The 27,143-nt window shown below is 40.3% G+C and overlaps 2 protein-coding genes across 6 annotated transcripts in view; one reads left to right on the top strand and one right to left on the bottom strand.

Moving 5' to 3' along the window:
- rimbp2b (RIMS binding protein 2b) overlaps positions 1-14,745 on the top strand; it is a 108,381-nt gene extending 93,636 nt beyond the window's left edge. For 4 of the 5 annotated variants that reach the window (XM_085179156.1, XM_085179157.1, XM_085179159.1 and 1 more), the window contains 7 exons: positions 1,200-1,368; positions 1,548-1,610; positions 1,943-2,046; positions 3,409-3,435; positions 3,980-4,051; positions 6,891-7,025; positions 7,908-9,551. In XM_085179156.1, the coding sequence (XP_085035282.1) occupies positions 1,200-1,368; positions 1,548-1,610; positions 1,943-2,046; positions 3,409-3,435; positions 3,980-4,051; positions 6,891-7,025; positions 7,908-7,934 (597 nt within the window). In that variant the 3' untranslated portion in view covers positions 7,935-9,551. Of the gene's footprint in view, positions 1-1,199; positions 1,369-1,547; positions 1,611-1,942; positions 2,047-3,408; positions 3,436-3,979; positions 4,052-6,890; positions 7,026-7,907 lie in introns of all 5 variants that reach the window. The other variant, XM_085179160.1, reaches the window with a different exon arrangement.
- On the bottom strand, positions 11,718-23,850 carry piwil1 (piwi-like RNA-mediated gene silencing 1). Its single transcript, XM_085179161.1, has 21 exons — positions 23,730-23,850; positions 23,196-23,307; positions 20,866-20,971; positions 20,438-20,566; positions 20,123-20,337; positions 19,680-19,801; positions 19,373-19,453; positions 18,820-19,017; positions 18,355-18,463; positions 17,943-18,069; positions 17,505-17,622; positions 17,034-17,148; positions 16,767-16,954; positions 16,535-16,607; positions 16,095-16,295; positions 15,650-15,753; positions 15,417-15,487; positions 15,179-15,332; positions 14,771-14,896; positions 14,491-14,638; positions 11,718-12,053 (listed from the first exon to the last, which is right to left on the bottom strand). The coding sequence occupies exons 2-21, from the start codon at positions 23,262-23,264 to the stop codon at positions 11,937-11,939; spliced, it is 2,571 nt and encodes an 856-aa protein (XP_085035287.1). The 5' UTR covers positions 23,265-23,307; positions 23,730-23,850; the 3' UTR covers positions 11,718-11,936.
- Positions 23,851-27,143: the final 3,293 nt, after the last annotated feature.

Here is a 27,143-nt window from a genome sequence, read left to right as displayed (position 1 = left end):
ACAGAACGTAAGTTTGGATAACATCATAGAAAGTTCACGGCTCTCCAACGGGAGATTGAGAGACCAGTGTTGGACTGTTAGAACAGCTTTAAAATTCATATGAGTTGTTCGCACTAAAGTAAAAACCATCATCCTTTATGCGGAGACCCCTTCGGCGCCAGCTGCGGCCTCAAGGCTGGAGCTGAACAAAACACCCTGATAACGACTGTGTTTAGACTGTTCCCCCCATTCCATGCAAGGCCACCTGGGTTGGCTGGAAGACTGTTTACTTAGCCTGGCGGGGCAAAGGACACTGTCTCAGCTGAACTCTGGACACACACACACATACACTGATATGCACACACTGATCCCCCCTCCCTTTCCAAACGCCTTCGATGCTTGTGCCCTACCGGGGAAGATGGCAGTCGACTGGACCAGCACAGACATGCTGCAGGACCGGATGCGCTGTCTACACCGGCTCTCTCTTACCCTTTACCCGCCCCTGTTGCTTGTCTTGTGTTTCTATGGTGTATTGATAGTCATGTGCTTTTTGTGCTGAGGTGTTTTTTCTGTTATCAAACTGTTCTCCCACTAGGAGCTCAGTCTGAGTGGAGTTTTTTTTGTCCTCCTCTTACCTCATGTTATGTATTTTCGTTGTTTTTTTCCTATCAGCCTACCTTTCTGACATGTCTCCCCAATGTGATGTTTGTGTAAAGTTGGTCAGAAGGTTCCTTTGTAAGTGCGCATGTGCCATTAGCATGCTGCCTGCTGTAACCCTAATTTCCTTTGGGATTAATAAAGTATTCTGATTCTGATTCTGATTCATGTTGAAAGTGATAGCAGAGCTGAACGTATGAATTTGTTTCAGAAATCTCTCAGTCTGAACATGATATATTATATGTAGATGGAAACCAGCGAGCTAACTTCCTGCTAACTTTGTTAAATTTAATAAATTCTGTTTTCATGGATGCCTGGATGTTAAACTTAATTGTTACACCTGGTAGAGCAGCAACACTGATCATTTTATTAGAGATGAAAGAATTTAGACAATTTTCAAATTTTAAGTGATGCCGCAGTGATCGTTTCACTTGGGGACCGGCAGTGGAGTTTGGGCCCAGACACGGCAAATGGCGTCAGACTTAAAGACCGGATAAGCTGTCTGCTCCTAATCTGTCAGTTTCATGGTATCTGCCCTTTGACTCTGATAATTGTTCTTTTAGGTGTTTGGGAACAAAGACACGGATGGTTTCTACAGGGCAGAGATCCGAGATCGAGTGGGTCTGATCCCCTGTAACATGGTCTCTGAGATCCAAACGGAAGACGATGAAATGATGGACCAGCTCCTTAAACAGGGCTTCCTCCCACTTAACACTCCTGTGGAGAAGTTAGGTGAGACATGTTTTTCTTTTCCTCCTAAATGACCATTTGACTTTTCTTCTTCCTTCTGCCCTGATAACCTTTGTGTCTATCTAGCCAACTTAATGATACACTGGACTGTCTTTTACTGACTCGCTTCTCCTTTCCTCTACTCTCCCTGCTTAATTATGTTTTTCTGCTTTCCTGTGAAGTGAACTGTGACCGTTTCAAAGATGGCCGCTCAATAAATCGCAGGTCCAGAAAGTCCAAAAGAGGTCTGTGTGCAGCGAGATGCTCTTAAGCTCTCCGCTTCATCTTTACTGCTTGTTTTTCACTCTTCACCATCTTTATTCATCTGTGGGCTAAATTTTTGTACCCCTCTTGAAAATGAGATGGTATATCTCAAGGGGTTTTCCAGATATAATGATTTTGAATACATGTATTATATTTTCTGTCATTCTAACATGGACACACTTTAAACTGAAGGCACATGGTCTTACACGAGCATTATGTATGGTCATTGGTCATCACACCCAGTTCCGTTTTTACTTTCTTACCAGTGATTATTCTTGTCTCTCTATCTGCATTCTGCTTTTCTTCTTCTTAGAAAGAAACAGGCGAAGCGGGCGTCAGCATCCGATGTCCACGCGAAGAATGGTGGCTCTGTATGACTACGACCCCCGAGAGAGCTCCCCTAACGTTGACGTCGAGGTACCGTCCCCCCGCAGCTCCAGCTTTCCGCTATGTCTCAATCATTGTTTGTCACAGAGGCGTAAAAGCAGAAAAAGCACCAAATATTTTGAGTCGTGCAGGCAATGAGAGATTATATTCTACTATTAATGCTAGTATTTTTTCCATGGTTTAGCATTTAAAGGAATATTTTGACCGTTTGAGAAATGCTCACTGTGTTGAAGAGTTGCATGAGAAGATTGATTCCACAGTCATGTCTGTCTGTTAAAAATGAACAGACATGAGGCTGCAGGGAGGGATCCACATATTTCTGGTTTAAAAAACAAATCTGTGTCGACCTTTATTTATCTTAGGTTACGTTAAGTATGCTCATGAGTTTAGGTTTACCACCATCTTGGCTTTTAGGAGCTTCACAACCACACTTGAATGAGAGGGCGAGGTGCTAAATTTCAGAGCTAACTTTTCAACAGGTTCCTAAAAAATGGAGAAAAATTCCTTAGATATCCAGTTCACTGTGTAGCAGGCTGTTATTTGTCAGATAATTGGGTTAAAGGCATGAAAGGTCCATTTTTTTGGCTTCGGTTAGGTTATGTAATCCCTGACAGACAGCTGCGTTCAGTTGAAGCACATAAGCCCTTAATCACGCAGAACTGTAACCCTTAATGTGTTTAGTCATTGCATTTAATTTTTTGCTGCTGGAAACCAATCACAAGTAGCTGGTGGCAACCAACTGGTTGCCCACCAACAACACTCCCTTTCAGTTGTAAAGCAGCTGCCAAGTTTATGTGTATTTCAGTTTAATTGAGTTTCTTTGTGTGCAGATCACAGTTAATTGCCGTATTATTACAAACAGATTGGATGCATTTGCCAACTTCACCCTATTCAGGGGGAAATTGACAGCAGACTGACTCGGTCGCATTGCCATTTTATTGCCATCTTGACGCGCCTCCTTTTGAAGACGTCAGCTGACTGCAAGTGAAAACTGGTACCTGTATTCGAAGCAGATTACTTGAGATTGCAAGTTCACCGTGTTCAGTCGCAATAATTTTGCTCATCCTGTGGTCTTCAACCACTGTTCTCCCATTAAAAAATGTGAAACTACCCATTTTTGGATTGGCTTCATATTTCAGCCCTGGAGACGATTGCTCACCTGGCACCCTGGTCTTATTTAACAGACAGACGAAGTTGTATTAATCTTCTTGTTAAACTCTTTAAGACAAAGTGGAATTATTCCCTTATTATTATTCCCTGGATAATATGTGCACAGGTGAGGTTATCTGAGGAGTTAGCGCTGTGTTAGCTTGTGCTGTCTTTTTTTTTTTTTTGGCCCCTCCCCCCATTTCACTTACTCTTACCTTTCTATTGGCACTGCCACCGACACAGTATGAAGGCAACAGACTGAATGAGGAGGTGAGTGAGGGTTAGGAGGGTACGGTATTGTCTGCTCTGTGTGTGTTTCTTCCCCCCCCACCCGTTTGTTGGAGTGCAAAAGAGGAGGTGGGCTTCGGATGCCAGGCCACAGCCCTCTGTCCTCTCCTCGGTGATCATGAATTAAAGCCCCTCACATGCATTGCCTGAGCCAGCATCTCCCCTCCTTGGTTTGGTCTTTTGTGTCGACCGCTCTCCTACATATTGTGCACATGCGCTGTTTGGTTTATGTGTTCTCCAGAATCCCATAAAAGAGATGTGCCCAGTGTGCTGCAATCCTGTCTTCAAAGTTACAACATTTGATGCATTAACAGTTGCAACAGTCCTGAGTGCTGAGACTGAATTGACACTAGTGTTTAAGATGCATCACAGTGATTTGGAGAAGGAAGCAAAAGCATTTCAAACTCATGACACTGCCCGAGAACTGGATGTTTTGGAGAGTGCTCGCTTGCTTTGACGGACAGAGATGGGCTAAACATGTCGTAATGCTGTTTTTTTTTTTTTTCTTCTTCTTCTTCTTTGACAGACTGAACTGACTTTCTGTGCCGGTGATGTCATCACAGTTTTTGGTGAAATAGATGAAGATGGATTTTACTATGTAAGTACACAGAATTCACATGAGCTGACCAGAAGAAAAAGCAATACGAGGTTTATGGACAAAAAAAAGCGATTCAGCTAAAGGTTTTGGGGCACTTTATAAATTAATTTACTGTATTTTTCGGACCATAAGGCGCACCGGATTATAAGGCGCACTGTCGATGAACGTGTCTGTTTTCATACATAAGGTGCACCGGATTATAAGGCGCATTAAGCAAAACAAAACAGTCAGATAAGTCAAACTTTACTCAACTCATTCTTCTTGCTTCCTCCACTTCCCTACCATTAACTGATTAATGTTGAATTCTCTTGCAGCTGCTCTATTGCCATGTTGTTGAAGTATTTTATTGACTAACCTGGTATTGTGGCTGGATTATCTCAGTTGTTCTCCCGGCTGCAGTTTGGTATGTTTACAGTATCCTGCCATGCGACTACATTTGTCCCTAACCATTGGGAACCCTCACGTTAACTTTTATCGAGTAGAAAAAAGTTAGCATTCATCCTCCAGCCTCACTGTTTATGTTATGCTAACATAGCTGTGTCGCTAGCGATCACGTAGCACATCATTATATACCAGCTAGCACAACTTCAGTAACCGTACAAAAGTCACTACTGTTTAGTTTTCTGTCTTCATTTATGTTGGAAGTGATAGCAGAGCTGTACGTTTTAATTTTTCAGAAATTTCTCAGTCAGATCATGCTATATCATGTTTAGATGGAAACTAGCGAGCTAACTTCCTGCTAACTTCTAACGCCGTTAAATTTAATAAATTCTGTTTTCATGGATGCCTGGATGTTATTTAATTGTTACTTGATTGTTACACCTGGTAAAGCAGCAACGCTGATGATTTTAACTCTCAGTGATGCCACAGTGTTCGTTTGACTTTGGAACCTGAAGCGGAGGGAGTTTTGGACCCAGATTATTCCGCAAGGCTCCTGACTATGGTAGCCGTAATGCTCCGACAATCCATCAAGCAGTGCGGCTTTGTAACTTACCAAAGTCGTACTAAAACATTTTTTGACAGATTTTTGAGTGCCGTGTACCACATAAAATCGGTTCGAGGTCAGTAAGCACAACCAAAATTCACACATAAAGCACACCGGATTATAATGCACACTGTTGATTTTTGAGAAAATTAAAGGATTTTAAGTGTGCATTATAGTCTGAAAAATACGGTATAGAATATGCTTTACTGTAGCAGACTACCTTTTGTCTACAGGAACCAATTTGCAATTACAGTCTTTCATGGCGGATTTAGGTTCTGTCTTCATGTAATCCCAGACTAAAGCCAGGCATTGAGATCTTGGCCAGATTTCTCACAGCTGAAGATGCTTCTTTAGGTGTCAGTGATCAGATTTCTCCCTGATACAGTTATGCAAATGATCAAATCAATCAATCATAATATTGTTTTCTTGTGAAAGAACATATGATACCAAGATCCTGTCAAACACAGGAGGGTTCTCCTGCAGTCAAAGGAAAACGATAACACGCATCTAAAGATGGTTATGTGAGAATGAAGGAATATAATGAAGGATTAACTGGCCTAAAACTGCAACACAAGAACAGGCTTGGCAGAGAAGGAAATTAATAGTGAGGAAAACAATCATCAACCACTTTATTAGGTACACCTTCCTGTATCAGGTTGGATCCTCTTTTTGCTCTAGGACTGCTTTAGTTCTTCGTGGCACAGATTCAAGACGATTCTGGAAATGTTCCTTAGAGATTTTGGTCCATATTGACATGACAGTATCACACAGTTGCTTCAGATGTGTTGTCTGTACATCCATGTCGTGCACCACATCCCAAAGGTGCTGTGATGGATTGATGTCTGCTGACTGTGGAGGTCATTTGGGTTCAGTGAACTCATTGTTGTGTTCAAGAAACCAGTTGAGATGATTTGAGCTTTCTGACACGATGCATTATGTCACTGGAAGCAGCCATCAGAAGATGGGTACACTGTGTTCATAAGGGGATTAGGATGGTCTGCAACACTACTCAGGTAGTGTTTAAATGATGGTGACCTGATGCTAAGCGACACCATTGCACCACCACCAATTTGAAGCGTTGATACAAGGCAGGTCTGATCCATGCTTTCATGTTGTTTCTGCCAAATTCTGACTCTACCATCAAATGTTACAGCAGACATTGAGACTCATCAGACCAGACAACATAATAATATTCTTCTGTTGATCAATTTAGGTGAGGCTGTGTGAATTATAGTCTCAGTTTCCTTGCTGGAGTGGCTGCCAGTGTGGTCTTGGGTTTTTGAAGCCCATCTGGTTGTGCATCCAGAGATGCTCTTCTGCATTTGCTGGTCATAACCAGCTGTTGCTTTCCTCATCAGCCGAATGCAGTCCGGTGATTCTCCTCTGACTCCTAGCATCAACGGGCATTTTCCCCCCGAGAACTGCTGCCCACTGGATATTTTCTCTTTTTCAGATCGTTCTCTTTAAACCCTAGAGATGGTTGTTGGAAAAATCCTAGTAGATCAGCAATTGTTTGAAATCCTCAGACCAGCCCCTCTGGTATCAACAACCATGGCAGGTTCAAAATCACTTAAAATACTTTTTGTCCTCAACCTCCAAAGCTCGTCTTGACCCTATCTACATGCCTTTTAGCATTGAGCTGCTGTCACATGATTAGATATTAGATATTTGCGCTGATGAGAAGCTGAAAAGGTGTAACTAATAAAGTGGCTGGCGAGTGTTCCTTAAGTTTCTCAGTTTTACTGCCGCTGAAATTCTCCATCCCTGCTACGCGGAGAAACGTTTAAAGCACAAGGTAAAAATTGAAAGTTAAATACACCACAGTGAGTCTCGCTGTCCTCATGTACTCCACAGGGTGAGCTCAATGGACACAAGGGACTTGTTCCTTCCAACTTTCTAGAAGAAGTGCCTGATGATGTAGAGGTTTTTCTCACTGACTCACCATCTCGGTACCCCCAGGACACTCCAGCACGGATAAAGACCAAAAGGGTACATGCTCCTTCGCAGTACTAGCGCTCTGTCATCCATTTACTGTTTTCAGTTCCCTCTATCTCCTTTAGTTTTGTGTCTGTGCGTGTGTGTCTCATTGAGCAAAAAGGGATTTCTGACTTTATAGCATTACACTGTAAATAAATAGATGTCTAAGAAATTGATGAAAAGAAAAAAAAATGAAATTTTAAGACAGAGGTATTTTATTTTTCATGTTCACTGCTGTGGGTGGGAGTGGGAGTTCTGCATTGTATAATACATGGATATATTGTATTCATAAAGCATTCTCAATGAGAGTAAAATTAAAGGGCAAGAAGCTCCTGTGACTTTTTACTTGTCATGTCATGTCTGGGAAAAGATCCGTTAACACCTTTTTTTGCACATGTGTATTTAGCATTCTGACAGATGCTTTATGAATATATTCTGTGTTTGATCTTAAGTCATTTCTAATAGAGTAAATAGTTTTGTTGTACTGAAAGATGAACTATGTAGTGTGTAGCTCAGCATGGTATATAGTCCAGATGCATGAACTCTTGATCATTTTATATAAAGATGAGTCTAGTGTAGTTCAACTTTTTGTATCTGCTCCTGAACATCTTGTTTTGTAAATTGCTTTCTTGTAAAGTAGCACGCAAAGGTCACTTAGCCTATGTTGCCATCAGAGAATCATTTCAGAAGTAACTCTTTACTAAATGTAAATATGTGATGTTATTTTTGTGTTTTAACAAATAATGCAATTGTTAAAAAAGAATATATTAATAGGTGTCATTAGATATTTCCTTCCTTGTGTTCTAATTTGCCATTGTCATAGTGCAAACTATTGAAATGCCATCACCATATTTTTTTGTTTTATTTCTTTTCCTCACCTGCTTGGCAAAACAGAAGAAGAGTGTTCATTTCACACCTTAAAGGCTCTGTTTCCGTCACGTAAGTGAGCAACTGAGGATACCAAGATTACGCTCCCCTCGTCTAATGCAGATGTCATGGGTACCCTTAGTTTCTGGTATGCAACATGTATACTTTGTATGACATTCCTGTAGGTTGTTTTAGGAAACTTCTCTGTGTTACCAAAAAACTTGATGCTGTTTGTTGGTAGGACATAGAAACCCTAGCCAATGCATTAGACAAAAAAGGTGTGGTATCTTCAGTTGTTTCTCTGAGTGTTGTACATGACAATGTCCGTCTCCTGAAGCAAGTCTCCTGCTGTAAGTCATGGTAAGCTAAAAGGCCATTGTTGCACAGCGACCCTCAAATCTGGAAAATAACAGTTCAAATTAGATATACAGTAAAATCAAGGAAAAGCAGAAAAATCGAGCAATTCTATGCAAAACCACATTCACAAAAATAAACATTTTAAACAAGCTTGTTTGGTTTTACACTTCAAATTGTCACGTTTTTTCTTCTTCCTGTAGCCAAATTTAGGATGGTTTTTGCTATTATTATTATTATTTTTTGCCTTTTCATGTTTGTGATCTGGTTTTCAAATCAGTCCTAATCCTGTGAACCAAGATTAGCTAGTTGACTCTTCTTAGGAAGAACTGGTTCTTAATTCAAGTGAGACTATGCAACTTTTGCTGCACAGTGACCACTGCAAATGGCACTGAAGGTGCCGTGCAAAACAGCTGCATTAGCATTTAGCTAAAATGCCAAGGCGGAAGCCTGACTCTGAGCAGTGGTGCATTTTATTTTGTGCTTTGACTTGTAATTGGACAAACAATTTTCTCTCAAAGGTCACGTAGACTAGCTTTCAAAATCACACTTCATTTTTACCCGTGTGTAAATTACTGTGCGTTGACACATGTATATATATAAACGCAACTTCGTACAAATGTGATCTTTTGTCCTGTGTCTTCCCAAAGTGCAATTTAAAGGAGCCTTTTAGCTCATGATTACAGAAAAGGAAGAGTGGCTGGTAGTTTCTCTGTAACCCAGTTGTATCAGTAAATATGTATATGTAAGAGGGAGGAAGGTGAATGTGATGTAGATCTGTCCCAAAATGCAAATGTATCTTTTTATGTGAGAGGAACTGCCCCGCCTTTGACAGACAGTGTTGGGAAATATTGTCACCTTAAACTGATGTGGAAGTTAGTCAATGTCAAGTCTAAAATTCCATGTTCCTGTAGTTTATTCATAGCAGCTTCATTAAAAAAAAAAGCTATATGTACAAACACTGTTTCTACCTGACAGAGTGGGTGGGGTGGGTCAACATCCAGGGAGGGCAGTAGACTTCAGAGCTATGCTGGCCCAGCTGAGACAGGACTTAAGAGAAGGAGGGGAGTAGTGACAGAGGTGTTAGAGACGGTTGGCTTTTTAACACCCTCAACTGTCCCTTACGGGTCTCCCATTAGGTTCCATTGGAAAAATCGGGTCCGCCCAGAAGAGCAGCCTCTTCCACAGTGCGTCCACACATCCCTGGCTCTGGCCCCGCCACCGTGGGGCCCGGCAGTCCCATCAGGGCCCCAATGGACATGTACTCCTCCAAAAAGAAAAAGGGACTGCTCTCCAAAGGGAAGAAACTATTGCAAAGACTTGGCGCTGTAAAATAATTTCTTGACATACTTGGAGAGTGTCAGCCATATCCTTGTAGTGTTTTAAAAACAAACTCATCCAAATGCAGTGGACAGGTGGCATTTGTGAGCTTAGCAAATGCTTTATTCTTTTACATCTGTTGTACACTAGAATATTTGTACTTTGTTGAACAGTATCCACTACATATTTTCAAAAACATTTCATATTACGGTCCCAAGACCTCATAATGTCGGACGATGTAGTGATCTTACCTCCAACTCTCTGGCTGATGAGATTTTGCTGTAGAAAGGAAAGACGGAGCCTGCAGCGATTTCCATTTTCTGCTTGGTCAAGTGCGACACTTAAGAGACATCATGAGTCAAGTGTGTTGTACACAGAAACCAGAATGTCGTTCAAATACTGAGGGCTCGCTTAAACCTTGGAGTCCTGTTTGAATTTGATGTGAAGATGGATTTGAGTGGCTATACTTGAGCTAGTCCAAAACAGCCAGTCGTAAATTGTACACAAGGTTTGCATGCTTTACTTCAGCACATTCCCTCCTGGCCCCTTCAGATCGCATACAATGCAACGGGGTTAGTGTGGAACCTGGAGCATGCAGTACTTTAAGTCAGCATAGCTGACATACTGTGCAGTAAACGTTGACAAATCAGCAGAATTAACTCCTTCTCTTCTGCCCTACTTCAACAGCTGTGATATAGGCATATTTCCCTCCCCAGAGACGTGTCAGCAACAAGCACATACTGTATTTACTACAGGGTCTTTGCAGTCAAATCAGCCTAAATGACAATGCCTAGTATATCCAACCTCCATGTATTTGCCTTATAATTGCACAATGGGTCGTACTTTGTCCGGTAGAGCATGCAGTTTCATGCCTACTATTCATTTATGTTACTTCATAAAAGCCGTTCGCAAATGTCAATCCCAACTTGTGACATGCAGGGTATTGTGTGACTGTTGTTTCCATGCGACAGAGCTTACGTAGAACTATTCAAGTCTCCAGTGTTGTCGTCCATTTATTGTTAAACCTCTCAAAAATAAACATATTTGTAATCCTAGAAAAACTTTTGAAAATTCTCCCCCTATACCAAATTCATATGTATGGAGATTCTTTTAAAAGTTGATACTATATACTCCCAAATTAAAACATGACTTTACAGTAGAAACAGACTTCACTGTTGCATTAAAGAAATAGTTACTGTGCGATATGGCATCGGCAGATCAAATCAGCCATCGTACTGCGGTGGATTTCTAACATGCAACACTTCTAAGCTTCACTAAATGCTACAGGTTTGATGACTTCACATTAGTAAACAGTGAGACACAAGGCTACCTCTATGCTGCCCCTCCTAACCCAAAATATATTCGATCTGAAATACTTTTCTTCAAGCCAATCCGTCAGTGATGCCTGTTCAGTGTCCCACTTTATGTTGGTGCAGGATACAAGTACTGTATATCGATATATATCTATATATATCTACACCTTAATGTAGAGTAGTGAATGTACAATGAATTGAAGGCCAATGTATTTTCAAAGCTGCCCTAAGGGATTGTGCAGATGTCCATCCTTGTGCGTGAAATGGAACAGTCCACCTCCTCCTACCTTACATCATTCAGTTTCCCATTTCATCCTCCCATGCCGTTTAAATCTAGACTATTTTCTATACACAAGAGTTGAAACTGAAACTGCCAAAAACAAAGAAAAAAAAAGAGACAAGAATGTATGCAAAACATTCTGATGCTTTCTGTACAATTCTCGGCCAGACCGCCATCTGCACCTACAGTAAACTGATGAACACTTTTTTCCTATTTACGGACCACTTCCTCAGACATTGCTTCTCTTCATTTTGAGTGACTGTTGCTCTTTTTGTACTTTGTCCATTTGTAAAATTGTTTTTAAATGTTTATACTTGATTTTCAGACTGCCTTTTTTGTATATTTAAATTTATAATCAAACAGTTTAAGCTTTCCCCATGGTGTCTTGAAGACCATATTGTTTAAAAGTCTGCAACTGTGTGCTAGCTTTATGATAAGAATTATCAGCCTATATTGATGGTTACAAATTATTGTGTGGGTGTGCATGTGCAATCTTTTATATAAAAAAAATAAATAAATTTGATATTTTGTAATGTAATATTGGACTGACTTGCTTTGAAATGCCAGGAATTACAAACTCAGATTTATTGTCATCATTTGCAGCAATATAACAAAATATAACAAAACCAAAGATTATAGATTCTCAACAAATACAGACTTTTCCCAAACAGATCCTCAAAGTATAACTGATCGAACTATTGGATTCAATTTGCCTCCGAAACAACTAACCTCAAACAACAAAAATGAGTAAATAAGATTTTCTATGCAAATTTCTGGGCCTTTTTATCCTTAAAGGTAGAAAAGCTGGTCATCCAGTTTCATATTGGGCTCTTTGTGGATGCTCTGACCCACAAGGAAAGCCAACTTGTGGGCGTACTGGCAGGGAGCGGGCACTCTGATGATCCCCTAAAGAACAAAGAAAAACAATCAGGCATGACCAACACAATGCCAAAGTCAGTGACATTTACACAGTCGGGGAAAATTATTTGATCCCTGCTGAATTTATACGTTTGCTCACTTACCCAGAAATGAAGTCTAATTTTAATGGCAGTTTCATTTTAACAAATATAGAAAAAACCCATTACATCAGAGTTATGAATGGATTCACATGTCACTGAGTGAAAAAAAAGTATTTGATACACAAGTAAAACACAAGTGGGTACTTGGTGAAGGAACTCTTGGCCAGTACAGCCGTATAGTCTGTCACCAGGTTTGCACACATCTCTGGAGTGATTTTGGCCCGGTCCTTTTTACAGAAACTAAATTCTTTAGGTTTCTCATTTGCCACTTGGGAACTCAAAGCTTAAGCTCCCTCCACAGGTTTTCTATACAATTGAGGTCTGGAAACTGACTAGACCACTCAATGACCTTAATACACTACTTCTTTGGCCGGTATGTTTTAGGTCATCATCATGCTGGAAGACTGATTCGGACTAGGGCTGCCACAATTAGTTGACTATCAAAATCATCAACGACTAATTTAATAGTTGACGCGTCGATGGAAGCTTTGTAAGATCCCAAAAGACGCAGGAATAAGTAGTAGTATTTAAGAGTGTAATAACGGACTGAAACAGAAGATGGCAGCACTGCATGTACAAGGATGCCAGCTGCCGTTAAACCTCGAAGAAGAAGCTGTGTCCCAGAATTTGTAGCGCGGCCCTGCTCAATTTTCAACAATGGCGGCAGCTAGTTAGTTTTAATATTACTCTTATTCTTTCTGGGTCACAAAATAAACGTTTAACATATTTTCAGGCGAGAATGTAGCTGTGTAAACTTCAAATATCTGCTCAGTTTATCAAGACACCACATATTTTCAAAAGCGCTCTGTTACCCACCAAACGTCTGTTACCCACCAGCTCGATAGCGAGCCTGGGTTCAAGGCTCACCAGAGCCGGTGAGAACACTGGACTCCCAGCAAATCGTTTTCAAACCCAACGCCGTTGGGTTTGAAAACGATTTTTCAAACCCAACGGCGTCGTTTAACCTGAGTAGTCTTTCACTACTCAGGTTAAACATATATAAGTCACTTAGATAACTTAAAAATGTTATCGTTTGGCTTTTTTTTTTTTGTATTTTATTTGTTCCTGAGTAAATCGGTTTGGCTGAGATTAAAGTTATAGTTTTTACACAGCAGAATAAACATCAAGCAGACAACTGATTATCTGAAGTGTGAGATGCGCGAGAATATACTCTGGTGTCCTGTTATATTTTAGATAGCAAGGAGCAACAGCTGAGTTTATTAAACTCCACCGAAACAATCTGCAGATTTCATTAAAATTTAATAAACTATCATCTTGTCTTTATTTTTAGTTAGCACATAACTTAAACACTTAAAGCTGTAAACTAATGATAGTTATATAAGAGCAGATGCTGCTGGTGCAATAAGCTGTACGTTGCACGTCCAATGGATGCATGATCTGATTAGTCGACTAATCGCAAAAATAATCGGTGACTAGTCGACTATCAAAATAATCGTTTGTGGCAGCCCTAATTTGGACCCACCTTTAGTCTTCTGTGCTCTTATCAGAAAAACACCTCCAAAGTACAAAGTTTCCACCTTCATGTTTGACTGCAGAGATCATGTTCTTTGGTAATACTCTGCATTTCTTGTCCTACAAACACAGCGGGTTGAGCTGATGCCAAAGAGCTCAATTTTGGTTTCATCTGACCGCAGCACTTTCAAAGCCTTCTTTAAATCATTTAGTTGTTCACTGGCGAACTTAAGATGGGTGTGCCATGTGCCTTCCTGGTGTCCGTAGTCCCAGCTGCCTTCAGATCTCTAACAAGCTCCTGGCATGTAGTTTTGTGCTGATGACCACCTTTCTTGTGCACCCCATGAGCAAAGATCGTATGTGGAGCTCCAAACCGAGGGCAACTGATGGTCATTTTATATTTCCAGATAATTGCACCAGTAATTGTCACCTTCTTACATCCCATTCCAGCCTTGTCCCCGTTGTCCTTTGACAGTTCTTTTTCAATTACTGAAAAATATAATTAATTGAAGAAATTGATTCTGTAGACCGGTGTGCTTTATAATTAGACACTCTTGAACTCATTGATTGTAATTTGCCAATTTGAGTCAGAATTCTCGCTGAGTTGTAGGGGATCAAATAATTATATCACTCATTGATTTTTGACTGATATTCTCCCTCCATTAAAATTAAATTGTATTGCTTTGTAAATTTTTAAATTAGAGTCGATCATTCAAAAATGTCATCATTTAATGAAAACTCCTTAAAAACACTGCGGAGAAAGACGCCAGATTATGACCAGGTTAGATGAAGACAACATTTTCAGTGTAGAAAAATTTCTACTCAAAAAGGTCACTCTGATGCCAGCCTACCTGCCAGTTGTAGTACATGTGGCAGAGCTTGTAGGTGAGCCGCTGCATGTGATCTGGCTTGAGTCCACTGGTGTCATACACGACATTGTAGTGGGTTGGTGAGACACTCCCACTGCGAACAGCCTGGCTCACAATATAGAAGTCATACCTAGAAAACAAACATGCAACAATACTGTCACAATACAACTGCTCCTATGTAAATATCAAAAGACCGTTAACAGCTTAAAAAAAACAAACAAAAACAAACAAACAAACCCCCCCCCCTCAAAACAAGACGTACCACTCTGGCCGGGTGACCTCTGAGTCAACGATGGTGCCAGGAGGAGGATTGGACACCTTGCCATTTATGTGGGCGAAAAACCTGCTGCTTATGCGCTTCTTCACCACCACCACACTCAGCTTTGGGCTACAACAAAAGGACAGAGGCTCTGGGAAAACCTGACACTTCTACTAAATAATCTCAACTTTGTTCTTTTGATGCTCAAGAATAAATACTAACAGCACTACAAAAACGTCCAACCAGTCATTTTACTTTACTGTCCTTACAATTCTCAAATCAAAGGAAGGAATCATGTATGACCATTTGTGTTATCAATAACCCCACAGTGCAAATTTAACTGCCTCTAAGGGCAATGGTTCTTAGAGAGATTTAAAAAACACCATAACCGTTGGAGATGGAAAAACTCACTTGTAGTCTTGCCCCATTGACTTGATGGAGTCCATGATCTGCTGAACCTCATAGTTCACCACACTGTGCAACTGCCCATCCCCCACTCCGTCTCGGTAAACGATGATGCGTGAAGGCAGACAGCCATTGAACCTCAAATACTCTTTCAGGGCAGCTGGAAAACAAAGTGTTAAGACAGTTTCTGAGATCCTCTGTGTATTTAAAAGTAAAAGTTTTTGAAATGACAAAAGAAACTTGCCACTCAAAGTCTTCTTCAGCCCATCCATGATCTCCTGACCTTTGTGGTGCAGCACACACTTTGAGAACCACCTTGAAAAACATTTGAATCATTAACTGTACTATTGCATTTAAAGGCATGGTTTACACACACACACACAACGCCAAGTGAGGCCTTGTTTGCACATGTTGAACATAACCGAGAGCATTGCACTGCTCCCAGTGTGAATTCCCACCTCAGTTACAGAAACCAACCTGCTCATGCTTTGGTTGAGACTGGCCACTAGAGCACCAATAGACCTTTTCCCAGCAGCGGTGTCATGGTAGCAGTCGATGCCCACGATCATCAGCTGTTTGAGCTGCACAAACATGACAAAATCACAAGGGGTTGCCACAGCAGGTAGCTGTGTATGACTTAGCAGATTTTCTTTCTTTTTCTTAATGTTGGACAGCTACAGAACCATAGATGATTTTTGCACCTCCAGAGATCAAACCTGGGATCTATTTTTAAAGTGTCATCCCAAGGACAGTCAGAGGCATTGTGAACCCAATCAAACCAGTTTTGGATGAGAAAAAAAATACATTCTCATCTAAAGCACCAGAAAGTTTAATCAATTCAAAAGTTACTACTCTTTGCTTTCCAAAACACCTTAAACTTTAATCTCTGACATCTGAAGTATTTAGTTTGTGTGGGACTTACAGGGATTTCCACACTCCAGAGTTCCCCTCCCATCTTGCAAGCCATCTGCAGCGCAATCTTTGTAGCTACAGTCATGAGTGCCTGAGGTCGGCTGAGGGTACGGGCCACCACACACTGGCTGGGAGTGGGGCAGTCCACACAAAGGAACTTCTTAACGCTGTCATACTTATCCTTCCTGTTGTTGGGGAGGACTACCACCACCTAAAAAACAGAAACACCCTGAGGTCTGGTACCGCTTTGGGAAACGTCAAAATTAAGATCCCCGATGACAAAAATGCATTGTGACATAACTACAATACACTGACCTGCAGTTTCTGTCAGTTATAAAAAATGGCTACAATTTGAGCATTTAAGTGCAAATGTGGTTCATTAAAACCATTTTAGACCTGAAAACTGAAATGTAAATGTACAAGAGTGTGTGCACTTCACACATCACCAACCATCTCTATCTGGGGTCCAACACTGTGCCGCAGGGTTGCGAGGAGAGACTCCTGATGATCTTCATACTGTATCCTACAGAAAAACAAGGATGCACGATAATGGTTGTGAATTAAAAGACAAGAAAAAAAACCTACAAGTGTTACAGTCAAAAATTTCACTTTACATACATGACAGTCCATTGTGATTAAAAAAAAAAAGTGTTGCAGAAATACTTAAAAATGCTAAACTAACATGACAGGTTTTCCCATGGCGATTCCCAGTGGGCCTGAGACTCTGCTGAGGGTCTGTAGAAGAGAACTGGCTTCATTGCAGTTACGACGGGTGTGAAAGAGGAGCCAGTTGTTCAACGGAGGAGCGCTCATCACAGCTAATCCACGCATCTCTTTGGCCCAGTCAGCGGCCCAGGGGTTGTAGTCATACTATGTGATAATTATATTAAACATATTAAATGAGCCCTTAAATGTATCTGTTTAATTAACTGAGAAGAAGAAATCATACCGATCTTGACCCCTGGTAAATCCTCTCCACAGGGAGGACTCTGCCAGCCAGATTTAGAAGTTGCTTATCAAAGCTGAGTCCCCACTTGTCCAACTCGGCTTGCGCGTCAGCGTTCCTGTGAAATAATTTAAGCTGTAAATCAAAGCCGGGAATCTTACAGACAGAACATAATGATGAAGAAATTTGCAGTCAACGTTTGTGTATATTATCAGAACACCCAAAGTGTGTCTGAGATGAAGACAACTTCTAGGGAAAAAATTCAGAGCTTTAATTGTCATAATCAATTGAAAATATATGCCTCAAAAATCACCTCTCCTCTTAAGCAGACTATAGATGTGACAAGTCCAGTGTTAACACTAAATCATTGTTTTATATATTATTGCCTAGCTATTAAAGACCACCTAGGCAATAACTCAAAACAATCCATTTATTTCTATTCTGATTCTGATTACACTAGTGACTGTCACCTACCTCTGTATATTAGTGATAAATCTGTTGAGGCGTCCCTCCCTCTGCTCTGGGGTCAGTCTGGTGTGGGTACTCAAGTCCTTCATGATGCTGAAATCAGCCCGCATCTTATCAGTCAAGCCTGTTAAACACAACCAATCAAAATGTTAGTTATAATAAAACAACTTCCTTGTAAAACACATCTGAGGTCAAGGTTTCAGGTATCAGAATAAACCAACTAAATACCTTCTTGTGGATTACTATTAGTGAATCTAACTGCAAACATTTCTGACTTGTACCTTGTTGAAAGTGGTACATACATGTTTGTAAGATTAGCATTATAACTTTAATGCAGACGGACTGAGGTCCTTAGACGTGAAGCGTATATTTACAGATGCCTGCAGATGAACAAAGAGGCACGTTTATCCGAAAAGGGCCAAACGGCACAGAATAAGGTTAAACCTGTTAGGTAGCACAGCTCTGGGATAAGCATGGCTGGACCAGGAGGTGGCGCTCCAGCAGGACCCATCTTCTTCACATAGCTGATCAGCAGCACCTGGTTTTCATCAGTGATGTCCAGGCCATATTGCTAAGAACAGGAAGTATAAATATTTGAGTGCGGACTGAAGCTGAGACAATTTACCATGAAGTTACTACTTGCAGCACTTTAAAAACTTTGCACCAGTGACAATAAATCCAAATTCTTTCTTAAATTTTGCACAATCTGAATTTTAGCCCTTTAAATAGTTAGATAATTTTAGCTCCATGTGCTGCATTTCTTATATTTGCCTTTGCCAGTCATTGTCCATGTAATGAGAACTTGAGGGTTTTTGTTTGTTTTTTGTTTTTTTAATGTTGAGTGCACAATACCCACACTCTTGTAGTAGTTCTTAAAGGAAATGTCAGCATCTCCCCTCTTGAATGTGTTGCTGGGAGTGTGATCCCAAGCAATACCATCAATCCGGTAGGTTTTGTTGTTGTACCTAAACATTGGAAATAAACACAAGTAGTAAGTCACATGATTACACATAAGCACTGTGAAACTAATGCATCAGCGCACAGGTGTCGAACTCTAGGCCTCGAGGGCCGGTGTCCTGCAGGTTTTAGATGTGTCCTTGATCCAACACAACCGATTTAAATAGCTAACTTACTTCCTAAACATGTCTTGAAGTTCTCCAGAGGCCTGGTAATGAACTAATCATTTGATTCAGGTGTGTTGACCCAAGGTGATATCTAAAACCTCCAGGACACAGGCCCTCAAGGCCTGGAGTTCGACACCCCTGCATTAGAGTGATACACATCACAAGTACAAAAACAAGATGCTAAATTCAAATCTTACTTTGTGAGGATTATGAGCCCGATAAGCTCCTTCTCACAGATCTCAGTGAAGCGTTGACTTCCACATTGCTGCCTCAAGTTGACCATAAAGTCGAGGACCGTCTCACTGCGCAGCACCTTGTGGCTCACGTCAGTGCACATCATGATAGATGACTCGTACTGCAAGATGTTGGTGGTGTACCCTGGCCAGATGGTCAACCTAGCATAAAAATTTAAATATAAATAATAATTATTATTTTTTAAAATTACGTAACTTCTAAAACAGTTAAGAATACATTGCTTTTACTTTGACATTTATCTAACCGACACCATCAGGTTTTAGAGGAAATTGTTTTAGCTCGTAATGTTTTTTTTAAATGCCTGTTGATAAGCAAACCCCCCCCCCCCCCCCCAAAAAAAAAAAACCCTGGCAAAAACTGTGAGGACTTTGCCTGCAGACGGTTGATGTTACTGTGTACTGAGAAAAATTATAAGTTCATTCATGTTGATACATATAAAAACTTGTGCAGTTAATGTTAGGTCTTAAATTTTAACAAAAAACAAAAGAACTATACTTGTGCTGTGGGATGTTAAGGGGATCACTGGGGCTGTAGTAGTTGCGTCCAATCTGCTGCATGTTGAGAATTCTCAAAATCCTGTAGAAATTAAACAAGACATTAAAGCTTCCAGTCATCAAAAATACTTTGGTGAGTTTTACCAACATCAAAATGTTTGCAATTAAACGCAACTATTTACTTTACCGATCAACAATCATAAACTACGAATCAGTTGCAAATCACTTCATTAAATTGGCAGATGCATTCGAAAAATATTGCTGCGCAGCACTTTTTAAAAAGAAGCTCTGAAAGGTGGAAAGCTTACCTTCGGAATATGATACTGTAAAACTGAATGCACACTGGTGAAGAGGGTGGCAGTTCATTTGTCAGGGTGATTGTTATCTGAACCTTCTCTCCATTTCTGGTCTCGCTATAGACCACAGTCTCCTAAACACGAGGGTTAGACACTCAATAAGAGGAAAATCCAGGCTTGTCAAAAGACCACAACTTTCCAAGCCACCAAGCAACGCCTTTGTCAACTCCTGTGCCATTTATAATATAACAACTACTACTTTGAAAGAATTACAGGAATTCAGTGTTTTGCAATCAATAACTCCAATCTCTCAAGAGATTAACACCAACCTGATCATTCAGGCTGACTGATTTATGGAAACCAAAACTTTTTTTACAATGATAACAAACAGGCAATTTCATCTGCGTGCACAAACACTTTCTTCATAACACGCGATGTTTGGAGCATCACAGTACCTTGCTGTGCAATCTGTTCGGCAGAAAAAGCAGAGCTCCATCGAAGCTCCGTGCTGAGCCAAGTGTTTCCTCGTGCTGGAAGAGGAGCGCAGATCTCAGGCGTCGCGACTCCATTTGTGGTTTGAAGTCCACATGGTACTGATACAGAACCCACTGAGGGCGGGACAGGATGCGAAAGAAGTTTGCGGTCAGCTGAATGGGATTACCAGTTACTCCTGTGGAAGTGAACACACAGAATTTAAGTAGTAATTTTCAAACCTCAACACAGATTACAGAAAGTTACATTTGGCATCGTTTCGATTTAAAACTACTGACCGCATTTGGATTCCTTCACATGCTCCATTGCCTGCCTCGTGTTAACGCCTGCATCATGAAAATCCCGGCGGCGTCCACCTCTTTCTCCAAGCTTCACCTGCTGAAATCCAGCTGAAATCTGTAGAAGAGCTAATGAAAACAAATGAAGACTGTTAACAGTCCACATGCACTAATATGAATGTAAAAAACAACAACGCAATAGTGTCGGTCTACAAATATATAATCTGCATTTTACATTTCTAGCAATGCACAGAAAGTGTTATCGAATGGGACTGTCTTATTTCTTTCCACAATTAGAAGAGATGTTTCCTCTGTAGTGCAGTCCTCATCAGTTTACATTTTTAACTTTACTTATAAATGGAGTAAAGAAAGGACAAACAAAAATATTTAACAAAAGAAATGTAGCTCGATTTTTTGTTTGACTGCACCTTCTGCACTGAAGGGTCCTGGAGCACCTTTCTGCCTCCCTCTACCACCCAGGTCCCCCGCCTCTGGGGGAGGGGCAGCTGCTGGTGCTGGCTCTTGGGACTGACTCTTGAAGAAAAAAACAAAACAAAAAGAAGGTCGGAGAAGTGACGTCGCTTTAAGCATGGTCATTCTTTTCACGAGAAGGAACTTAACTCTGCAGACACATTTTTGACAATTACTTTTAATGTGCGCATCCAAGAATGAGATGAATATACCAGAGAGAATGTTTTCCCTTTACATTTTCCACAGCACATTAATGCTGCAAGTTCTCAATATTTTCTGTAGTAAATAAAGAATTACGCTTGGAAAACAATGTTTTTCACACCTCGGCTTGTTTCTGCATTTTATGCAACGGGGTGAGACAAAATTAAGTAAAATCATTTTAATCTGGAAAAATTCAGATTTAAAGTCCAACTTTAGAAATGACTGCCACTGTGTGCCATTTCACTTTTAACAGGTGAGAAGAACAATTACGTTCTGTAAATGAAATGCTGAGCATGTTTTATGCAGTACATGTCTTTTTCAAAGAGTATGGGCAATGACAACAGTGAGTCCTGTGGATAATGAGAAGGAGAATTCCCACTGTGACAAAAATATGCAGAAATGCAGTCCTGACACATAATTTTTCTTAGTTTCACGAGTCACTTCTATTTTATTTATACAGAATGGGTTAACAGCTAATTACTTCAAGGTATTTTATGTAGTGAGGTAGATCTTGATAATACAAGCACAAAAACAAATGGAGCAACTCTGCTGGTGAGTGTTTGAGGCAAATTTCAGTATAGAGGGAAAAATACTGGCAGTCGGCACCAAGGTTATTATTGTTAAAGAAAACTAACAAAATAACGAAAACTAGAAGTGAAAAAACATTTTCGTTAACAGAAATAAAAAATAAAAACAAAAAAAGGAAAACTAACTAAAACTGGAATGAATGTTCACAAAACTAACTAAAATTAACTGAATTTATAGCAAAAATGTGTTTAGTTTTCATTGATGTGTGCGTGTCATACAATAGTCTGGGGTGAAAATGAAGTTTAGTTTACAGATTTTTTTTTCTTGCTGTGTCTAATTATGCCAGCAGGTGGCAAGTACGTTAGTCGAGTCGTCTGTGTTGCTGCTCCATCCACACGCAGAATCATGTCAGGAAAAGTCGGAAGAAAGTGCCAGAGTCCAATTTGGGATTACTTTGAATATGACTGTGTTTTGGATAAAGCAAGTGTCTTGTAGTGGAAACAGACAAATTATGAGGGACATTTCTAAAGGGGAAAAAATCCCACAAACCTTAAAGTGCACTTGAAAAGCTCACACAAGAAGGCTAACCTAGCTTACCTTGAGAAGGTAAGGGAGCACACTCAACCCTCATCCCCAGAAAACAGAAGCTAACCCCAGGCAAGGCAGCGTGATGCATCCCGAGACAACAGGACTGGGATATCTACACAACTGTGTGAGTCAATTACCTTCAAAAAGTTTATCAATTCACTTGAACCAAAATTACGAATACCCGGTGCTGCAAGAGTTAATAGTCTCATTGGAGCAAAGATATACATTTTATAGTTGCCTGGTATCAATGGTTGTTCATCTGCCTTTATTTATTTATTTATTTAAAGAACCCATAGGTGGGAATGCGAGTTGTCTGTCTCTGCATGTTAGCCCTGCGACAGACAGGCGACCTGTCCAGGGTGCAGGGTATGGTAGCTGGAATAGCAACATACCCAAGGATAAGCAGAAGAGAATGATTGATATGATGAAACTGGGATTTTGTTACACTTAATTATTGCAAACACAACTAAAACTATAGCAAACAATTGGTAAAAACTAATTAAAACTGATATAAAATTGAAAATCTGAAGTCAAAACTAAATAAAAACAAAAACTAATGAAAATTGCAAAACTATTAAAACCCTGGTCGGCACTGCCATCCCTCAACCTTTTATGGTACCAATTTGAAAAGCCTAGATGATTTCCTTCTCCAGTTTTGAATTCACAAACTTGTCCCGTGCATGCCCAGCGGTGTGAGGACATCCTATCAGCCTTTTCCGGGTGAGGGGTACAAAAAAAAAAAAAAACAAAACAAAAAAAAACATAATAACTTGTTGACATTAAAGATACAGACCATTGGGTAATATAAGGCTTGGCACAGTAAATATCAGCCTGTTGTCTTTCTAATGGCCATGCGGCTTAAATTGTATGCACCACTGTCCCCTGCTGAATCAAAGTAGTTAACCAGCGTGTAATAGGAATATGATTTTTTTAAAGGATTATTTAACTGTAAATTCAAAGGTGTTCTTACCGCTCCAGGTGCTGCAGTCTCCTGCCCGCGCGCTCTTCCTCTGGATCTCGCTCGTGCTCTGCCAGTCATTTTCGCCCCCTCTCAATTTTTGCGGCTGATGAAAAGCGATACTCTAAATTTTCAGCGATTAAAAAAAATGCAATTAATTTTTGCCAACCAAAATTTACCCTTGCAAAAACATCAAGGCCCTCTACTTTTACCCCGCCGCCATTTTGAGATCAAGTAGAATCGTTAAACCTGATGCTAGCTAATGACCACATGCTAACGAGAAATCTGATTTTTGTGTACGTTTGTTTTACAGAATAAAATGTGGCATTCTTGTTTGCACATTAATTGCATGCGTTATCCAAGATTTTGACTTTAAATTGTAGCGTTTTTGTCAAATAAATACAGACCAATGCCTTAGCTAATTAACATCTGCCCATTAATGGTAAGGCTATCATTAATCGATTTCAATATCAACTTTAAGAGTCACTCTCAACATTTACTGTCGTTTTCAACACATGTTGTATGGTATTAACTAAGAATACTCACTTTATATTATTTTTTTTCTTATTATAAACCGTCCTAACTTTCTCTTACAGCAGGTGTGCCGGTCAAAGAGGAAAATGAAATGTGCACAATGTACTTATAGGCCGCATCACTGAAAAAATTAATACGCTACTGAGTTTCATCGACTTTCTCAACAAACGTCTTGAGATTAAATAATGTATTTAATCCACATATCAACCATATATTATAAGTATATTATAATTATATCCGGACAAAACGGACCCGACCATGACGGGATACCTGTAATTACAAAATGCACCCCCCCCCCCCCCAGAACTATGTTTTTAAGCGGAGTGATTTAACCTGATACGGTGGTTGTGTGTGCATTTTTTAAACAGTGTGATTTCAATTTTGACCACTAGATGTCAGCAAAGCTGTAGAATAAAATTTACAGACTCAGGATGGCCGCTTCAGTTCATCCAGCCTCTGATGCGGGCCTTAAACATATGGTTGCTGGTTGTTGGCCTGAGATTTCACCCGACAGGCCAGTAAGAACCTGTAAGAATGTTTCCTAAGAATGTTTCCTAAAATTTCACCCTGACAAGGATGACTTAGAGTGTGTAGATTAGATTATCTTCTTAAAAATAGCCTATAAGTTCTTTTAGCTAGTATTAAACCGAATGAAGGTGAACAAAAGAGGGCTGTACACCTTACTGAATGAAAGTCAAGTGATAACTGTGAGTGATCTTTTCATGACTATATAGATGAGGGCCTTTTTCCCTGGCAATGAAGACTTTGTGTCATTCAGTTTCTGTGCAAATGTAAACTTATCACCACGATGACAGAAATGTTAATCCAGAAATGTGTTAAATGGCTTACACAAAGTCAGCAGTTTCTTTCAAGGCCTACCTAATCATGAGCCATTATTTCCTCACAGACTTTGCCTCTCTTCTCAACATCTCACCATTTAAAACACAACTTGGCACCTCAGAGGGCATTTTTTTTAGGAAGATGTACGAAAGTCTTTCATGTCTGAGATCTAAGAGTGATTACATATTCAGACCTGAGGGATGAATCTGCGAGGACCTGCTTTAGTCACTGTTTACCTGCTGGAAGGAGACTGAAGGGAGCTAAAGGCAGAGACATCAGTGTCATCAAGTCAAATTGTTTGGTAAAAAACAGGAAAGGATGTAACAATCTAAAAAGAAAACCCCCAAAAAGCAAACCTCCACTATGATGTATGTCTCTGTAAGCTCATTAACAGCTACAGATGCAATTCAGCATTACTCACAACATGCACCTCCAAAAATGTTCCAGTACTGTAAAAGCTTTGATAAAGGAGGAGAAAAAATCTTCAAAAACCACCCTATCTCTTAAAAAAACAACAAAGGCCACTGAAAAAAGAAAAAACGGGGAAAAAAATGAAAGAAAAAGAAGAAAACAGGGCCAGAGAGAGGACTGCAAGCTGAGTGGTGTGAGGCTGAGAAAGGTGCACCCTGCCAGGGACATTGTTGAATGCGCTTCAGGCTTCAAGCTCGCCCTGCAGCCCCCAGCGGTGCGGATTCCACGCTTACGCTAATCATGCTCTGCGAGATGCTACGGCCCCGAAGCTGATGAAAGGAAACACGCAACATAGTTAGGCTATCAAAACTGGCTGCACACTCACAAACATACACTCATCACTCCTGCATCTATCATCAACACAGCCGAGAACATCGTCATCGCCGTCAAGAACGTGTCTTCATATTGATATTCATAGTTTTCAACCTAATTTCCTGCTTTTGTCATTTAAAAAAAAAACCCAAACAGGATCAAAGCTTTCCTTCAACATAAATCGCAGTGGCTCCATTAAGCTCGAAACCAGAACAAGAGGGGATTCTGCATATTAGGGATCTACCGTGCCACAATGTCAGTAAGCGGGTTAGGAAAATTAGATTATTCTCTTCCCGGCCATGGAACCTAATCTGCTCCACATCAGCGTGTTCCCCTTTAAAACAATCATGAGATTTCATACAAGTGGCACGACACTACAGGCATATTTTGCATGCCATGTCTACGCATTTTAAGCTTTTTTGTGGCCTTAGGGGTTGAGGTCGAGCTAGAGATGCACTTCACAGCATGAAACAAAACAGAAAAAGATTGTGGTCGGGGGGGGGGGGGGGGGGGTGCAGTAAAATGACTTTGCACTTCATGATGCCAGGCTCCTTAAAATAATGCAGCCATGCACTGTATCACGGGGGTAAAAGAAAAGTTATTTTTCTCCACAGGTATCCAAAGCCTATGCAGAAGAAGCAGTCAAAGCAGACACATAGTTTGTAAAATCTAAAACAAACTGTTGGTCTATTTATAATGAAGGCGGAAAACAGTTTCCGGCTTTGTTAGTGATGCCGCACAGCTGGTGTTGTCAGAATCGCTGAGGTTCAATACCAACAATCAGTCCTCCGGAACAAGGAGAAGATCATTTCCAAGCAGTCGAAAAATGCCAAAGGAGAGCGCTTTTCTTCATCAATACATTTGAGCTTTTGCTACATTTACAGATTAGATTACGCTGCACAGCCTTAAATCATTAATAAGCTATAAATTGTACTCCTACAAACTTAAATACAATATGAAAAAAAGAAGAGGAGAAAATATTATAAAACACATCCACTTATGTGGAAAAGACAATAAACCAGAGTAATAGCTTTGCACATATTTCAGCATGCAATCTGTGAAAGCGCTGCCATCCTTTATGATATCCAACCGTGTGGATGTGCAAACTGAGATAAACAAGCAGTATCGAATATTTAAGTCACAAGATTCTCCTGTTTGATGTTTTAAATACCATTGAATATTTTGAATACACACTGGTATTACCAGTGAAATGAAGAATGAAGACGGCTGAGAAAACTCAATGTGCTGCTCTGCGTTAGCCCTGTGAAGGAAGAGTGATCTGTTCAGGGTGTAAACCCCATTTTTCTCAGTGTCAGCTGAGATGCGTTCAGTACTCCTTAACCTTAACTTGGATAATGGAATATTTAAATTATAATCAGAGTGTGTCTAGTAGTTGATATCCTTGCAGTTTGAAGCCCTGGTGCAGTTATCAGGAGTGTGCATGTTCCTACAGTGCCTGCATCTCATGTGAAGTTACTGGCAGTGTGAATTGACCCAGATTTGGTTGATGACTGGATGAATTTTCTATGTACAGTGAAACTTAACATTACTTTAAAGTAATGAAGTAATGTTGGTTCAGCTTATTGTACTCAGCTTGTCTCCCTCCCCTCACTGAGCCTCCTTCTGCCTAACGTTTCCCTCAGTTAAAAGGGAGTTTTTCTTTCCCACTGTCGCCAAGTGCGTGCTCATCGGGGCTAGCTTGATTGTTGGGTTTTTCCATATTACTGTAGAGTCTTATAACATTAAGCACCTTGAGGAGACTGTTATTGTGATATGGCGCTATATAAACAAAACTGAACTGAA

This window comes from Neolamprologus multifasciatus, chromosome 12, assembly GCF_963576455.1.
Source record: "Neolamprologus multifasciatus chromosome 12, fNeoMul1.2, whole genome shotgun sequence".
Lineage (NCBI taxonomy): Eukaryota > Metazoa > Chordata > Actinopteri > Cichliformes > Cichlidae > Neolamprologus > Neolamprologus multifasciatus.
This window is presented reverse-complemented; position numbering and strand designations above follow the sequence as displayed.

Bases quoted from the DNA above. Each gene is read 5' to 3' on its own strand.
- piwil1 (XM_085179161.1), bottom strand. From the start codon at position 23,264: ATGACTGGCAGAGCACGAGCGAGATCCAGAGGAAGAGCGCGCGGGCAG. The intron at 17,623-17,942 runs GTTTAACCTTAT...TGTGTTTAACAG, and splicing joins AGAGCTGTGCTACCTAACAG to GCTTGACTGATAAGATGCGG. The intron at 12,054-14,490 runs GTAGGCTGGCAT...TTTGTTCTTTAG, and splicing joins ACATGTACTACAACTGGCAG to GGGATCATCAGAGTGCCCGC.